This window comes from Papaver somniferum, unplaced genomic scaffold, assembly GCF_003573695.1.
Source record: "Papaver somniferum cultivar HN1 unplaced genomic scaffold, ASM357369v1 unplaced-scaffold_145, whole genome shotgun sequence".
In the NCBI taxonomy this organism is placed as follows: Eukaryota; Viridiplantae; Streptophyta; class Magnoliopsida; order Ranunculales; family Papaveraceae; genus Papaver; species Papaver somniferum.
The window spans coordinates 131,531-136,484 of NW_020623822.1; the positions used below are offsets into that span (position 1 = coordinate 131,531).

At 35.4% G+C, this 4,954-nt stretch overlaps 2 protein-coding genes across 2 annotated transcripts in view; both read left to right on the forward strand.

Moving 5' to 3' along the window:
- Nucleotides 1-32: 32 nt before the first annotated feature.
- LOC113335404 (zinc finger MYM-type protein 1-like) lies at nt 33-1,664 on the forward strand. Its single transcript, XM_026581466.1, has one exon. The coding sequence runs from the start codon at nt 33-35 to the stop codon at nt 1,662-1,664; it is 1,632 nt and encodes a 543-aa protein (XP_026437251.1).
- A 2,006-nt stretch (nt 1,665-3,670) lies between these two features.
- Nucleotides 3,671-4,954, forward strand: part of LOC113335405 — a 2,956-nt gene continuing 1,672 nt past the window's right edge. Inside the window, exons 1-2 of the mRNA XM_026581467.1 lie at nt 3,671-4,331; nt 4,681-4,948. Of these exons, the coding sequence (XP_026437252.1) occupies nt 3,705-4,331; nt 4,681-4,948 (895 nt within the window). The 5' untranslated portion in view covers nt 3,671-3,704. The remainder of the gene's footprint in view (nt 4,332-4,680; nt 4,949-4,954) is intronic.

Sequence of the window (4,954 nt, forward strand, 5' to 3'; positions counted from 1 at the left end):
AGTTGATTGCAAAACATAACCCAGTGTTAAATATGCATCTCCAACGTATTGTTAAAAAGGATATTCATTATCATTATCTTAGTCACAAGATCCAAAATGAGTCTATAATGAGGTTTGCCAAGGAAATTAAGACATCAATTGTTCAGAAGGTTCAAAAAGCAAAATACTTTTCTATTATACTTGATTGTATGCCGGATATATCTCGTAAAGAACAAATGTCTATTGTGGTAAGATGTGTAGATGTTTCACAAACACCAACAAAATTAGAAGAGTTTTTTCTTGGGTTTCTACAAGTAAATGATACAACTGGAGCAGGTCTTTTTTTAGAACTTCAAGATGCACTAGAAAAACTTCATTTGAATATTTATAACATAAGAGGACAAGGTTATGGCAATGGAGCAAATATGAAGGGAAAACGTAAGGGTGTTCAAAAAAAGTTGATCAACATGAACCCTAGGGCATTTTACACACCATGTGGTTGTCACAGTCTTAATCTTATTCTTTGTGATATGGCTAAATCTTGTGAGAAAGCGAGCTCCTTTTTTGGGATTGTGCAAACTACATACAAATTATTTCCTGCTTCTACAAAACGGTGGCAGGTTTTCAAAAAAAATAGAAGAGAATGGTCTCACTCTCAAGCCATTATCGGATACAAGGTGGGAAAGTCGTGTGGAAAGCATCAAAGCTATTATATTTCAAGCCCCGAAGATACTGAAAGATCTAAACACCTAAAAAAGAATTCCGACGATGATAGTGAAAAATGTGTTGTTGATGGTCTAATTAAACTACACTTTAAGAATTTCGAGTTTTTTCTTCGCATGGTTATCTGGTATGATCTTTTGTCGGATGTAAATTCTGTTAGCAAGAGCATGCAAAAACAAGATATGCACATGGCTACTGCAATTAAACACATCAACAAGCTTATTTCATATTTTCAAGGTTACAGAGATACTGGGTTTGAGAGTGCAATGAAGGAAGCAACAAATATTGCTACCAGCATGGGAGTTACACCTAAGTTTCGTGAAATACGTGTTAGAAAGAGAAAGAAGCATTTCGACGAAGGTCCTAGCGAGGATCCAGTACCATCATCAGGTGAGGAATCTTTTAAAACAAATTATTTCTTTTATATAATAGATTATGCTCTTCGTTCGTTTAAAGAAATATTTGCTCAATTTCGAGAATATGAGAGACTATATCGTTTCTTGTTTGATTTGGAAAAACTAAAATCTATGAACAATGAAGAACTACTGGCATCCTGCAAGACACTTGAAGAATATTTGAGTTATGGTACAATTTATGATATCGACGGGAAAGATTTGTACGCAGAATTAAAGATCATAAGAGGGATGATTTCAACAGATATAAAGAAGCCAATAGAAGTGTTACACTTTTTGCAAGAGATGGAAGGTTGTTATCCTAATGCCTGGATTGCTTATAGAATCTTGTTTACGGTACCAGTTACAGTTGCCTCTGCAGAAAGAAGTTTTTCCCAATTGAAATTAATCAAAACATATCTTCAATCTACAATGCTACAAGAGAGGTTAAATGGTTTGGCTATGATAGCCATTGAAAGAGAAATTGCTGAATTACTTGATTATAAGCCAATTATTAGAGACTTTGCTTCGGAAAATGCTCGAAGAGCAGTTTTTACCCCTACTCAGTAAATTTTATTTTCAATATGAGTTCATTTCTTATTTAATACTCTTATTATCCTGGTTTAATACATAGTCGCTTAATTTATTTACAGTGATAAGAAAATGATCCAACAATATACATTTTTTTTGTATATAACTTGTATAGGGGCATCATTTCGTAGAGTAACTTCGGGGAATCGATACTTCAGGGCCGGCCCTGGGTGTGTCAGTCAACAAGGGTTTCTTATTCTCACTTCCTGCATTTGAGAAATTTATGTCCCTCATTCGTCTTCCTCCTGGCGGCAAGAAACCAAAGTGGTTAACTATCTTTGAAGAGAACCGTTTTTTTTTATTTAATGCGAGATTATGTAAGAGTTCCTATCAAACTCATTAGTGTTTTTTTTTATTTTTTTTTTATCAAACTTAAACTTATTGGAGTTGGAATTCAATGTTATGTTGGTAAACTTGGATGTGATTATTGTATCAAGTAGCTTAAGAACTTAAGCTTTGTTAATGGAATTGGCTTGACTGGTTTTGGGTCGTGGAGAAATTGAAATTGAAATTGAAATTATTTAAATTTAGTAAGAATAATAACTTTAAACATAATAGTTTTGATATTTACCTCTATGATGCCCCAGAAATCAATGATGTTTTCTTCGCACATGGACGCTTGATCCAGTGCATATTACAATTCTGCTAGAATTGCAGATCACAGTCATAATATGATGTTTTTTCAAGATCTTCTAACGCTTGAATCCAACCAACACGAGCAACAAAATTTGAGTTTGGAAAGAATGTCTTACCCAGTACCCATAAGATAAACATCCTTTCGAGTTCAGGATAGTCATCTACATCTGAGTTTCTGGGTTGGACGAGTCAATACTTCAACGCTACACATCTAATCCCACCTCCTTTTAAATCTTTATACTTTTAAGCTATTTATGATCCCAAAAACGAGGAAAAAAGCGTCTCCCATTTCTATTTGATATACATTTTTCTTGGTTGAATGGTGGCGAGTCTCCCATTCCACTTGGGATCCCACAAGTGAAATACAAATCAAGTGGCGTAATTCATATTACAATTTTAATATCGACTATGATTAATTCTTTGATTATTTGATAATTATTAAAAAAAAAAATTAAGTTAAGTTAACAAAGCTTACCAATTTGGAAATCGATAAAATGGAATGTGTGCGTCGTCGTCCACCACATTTCTACCAATGTATTCAGAATTTTGTTGTTATGTTTTCTAGGCTTCACTTTATAAAGCGCACGATAAGGATATCAATCAACCATTTCTCGAACTACATGGGGTAGACCTTCATAAACGTCATTTAATTTTGAAAATCCACGTCTCATTCTATAATAATCCTCAGACCGATATTGATGCCCCGACACATGACCTTGGACTAATGATAGAGCATCAACGATATTTGGCAAAGATAAATCTACACCTGTGGCAGGCAGCGGTGTCGATTTATTTTTTCGATTTCTTTTCTTCCTTATACTATTCACCGCTCTTCTTAATAAGTTGCTCATATTGTATTAGAACTTTTTGATTTTGAAGAGTTTTAAAAGAAGAAAATAGTAATGTTGTGACTGAAAATGAACTCAGTGGAACGAGTTTATAACGTTTGAATAATACCGAATATAGGCTTTAGAGAGTCGACCATTAGCGACTTCGTGTCTAACGCCCAGGTTGGTTCCTCCAACGCCAACAATTGTGTCGTCAACGCCTGCGTTGGTTCTTCCAACGACAACGTTTGTCTCGTGATTGCACACCACGCCTAATGATTTAACACCTTATGTTAATATCATATTGGAAAGCCCTGTTTGGCAATCCACGTGGCTCAACAAAAGTTTTTATTTGCCCATTGCCACAGAACTTCCGTGAGGGTATTATGATAATTTCAGCTCGGGTGGATATCTCTGTAATTTCTAAGGTTTCTAAGGGTGTTTGTATGACTACCGACTAGGGTTTCGATTTGTGAGACAGTATTTAATCTTTTTTTCCCCATTTTTCATTCTCGGATTCTCTCTCTTCCTTCTCTTTTCTGCTGAAACCCTAAAAATGGAGGAAATCGAGAATTCTTCAACGCCACAATCTATGGATCGAGAAGTTGATTCGATAGATCCATCGTCTAATTCGCAATCTATAGTTAATTCTTCTCATAGAAATTTAGCGATCGAGAGATCAAGATCGTCATTTCTAAATGAGCATCAAACTTCAGTTTCTCAACCTCTACCTTCTCCTATTTCAGATCTTAGAGCTTCACCTCAAATCGAGGCTTCTCAACCCCTAACTTCAGCAAGAGAGCATTCAGGTTATAGATCGTCGGCTCCTGTTGATAGATCTGGAGATGTTCCTGAATCTTCTCATCCTTCACTTAGAACAAAAAGAAGAGAAGATGATCCATCTTCAATTGCTTATTCAGAACCTTCACCTTCAGAAGGAGGAGCTGATGAGTCAACAGCTGAAATCACTCAGCCGGTACAGGAGTTGATCAATAACTTGAAGGATCTCCACAAAGAATTATGTTCTACAAAGGGGGTCAGCTGGTTTGTTGGCGGAGGATTTAAATTCAGCAAAGATGCTCTAAAAGTATTCAAATCCAAGTTCACTCCACATAAAAAGAAGAGACCTAACTGGATGACACGCAATTCGTATAGAGGATTCAAAGAACAAATGCGGAAGTTTGTAAGTTCTCTTTGCTTTGTTTGTTTTTGAAATTTTACTTTCATATGATGAGATACAATCCTCTAGGATTATTAAGTTCTTTGGATTGTATGTTCTTTGTATTAATGTGAATTGCTTTGTTTTGTTTTGAAATTTTACTTTCATATGATGAGATACAATACTATAGGGTTATTAAGTTCTTTGGATTGTATGTTCTTTGTATTAATGTGGATTGCTTTGTTTTGTTTTGAAATTTTACTTTCATATGATGAGATACAAAACTGTAGGGTTATTAAGTTCTTTGGATTGTATGTTCTTTGTATTAATGTGTATAACTGTCAATAATCTGATGTGAATCTTGTATTTGCAGAGATTTAAGAAACCGCCGCCTGTTTATAATTCAACATACAGGCATGATCAACATGAGTTCGTACACAAGGATTTCAAAAGACATGATCCTGATATTGTATCCATAGTGTTGAATCGGAGGACTGTTTGTAAAAACAAAGAACCTTCATCCCCAGAGATCAGTTCTGGAGGTCCTCTGTTACAGTCCGATGACTCCCTCTATTCAGACGACTCACTCTCTTCTTCGTCACCATTTCAAGCGCATCATTCTTCAGCAGGTCAAGCAGCTAGTGGAG

What these genes read in the sequence shown, in the direction of transcription:
- LOC113335404 (XM_026581466.1), top strand. Translation starts at nt 33, where the DNA reads ATGCATCTCCAACGTATTGTTAAAAAGGATATTCATTATCATTATCTT.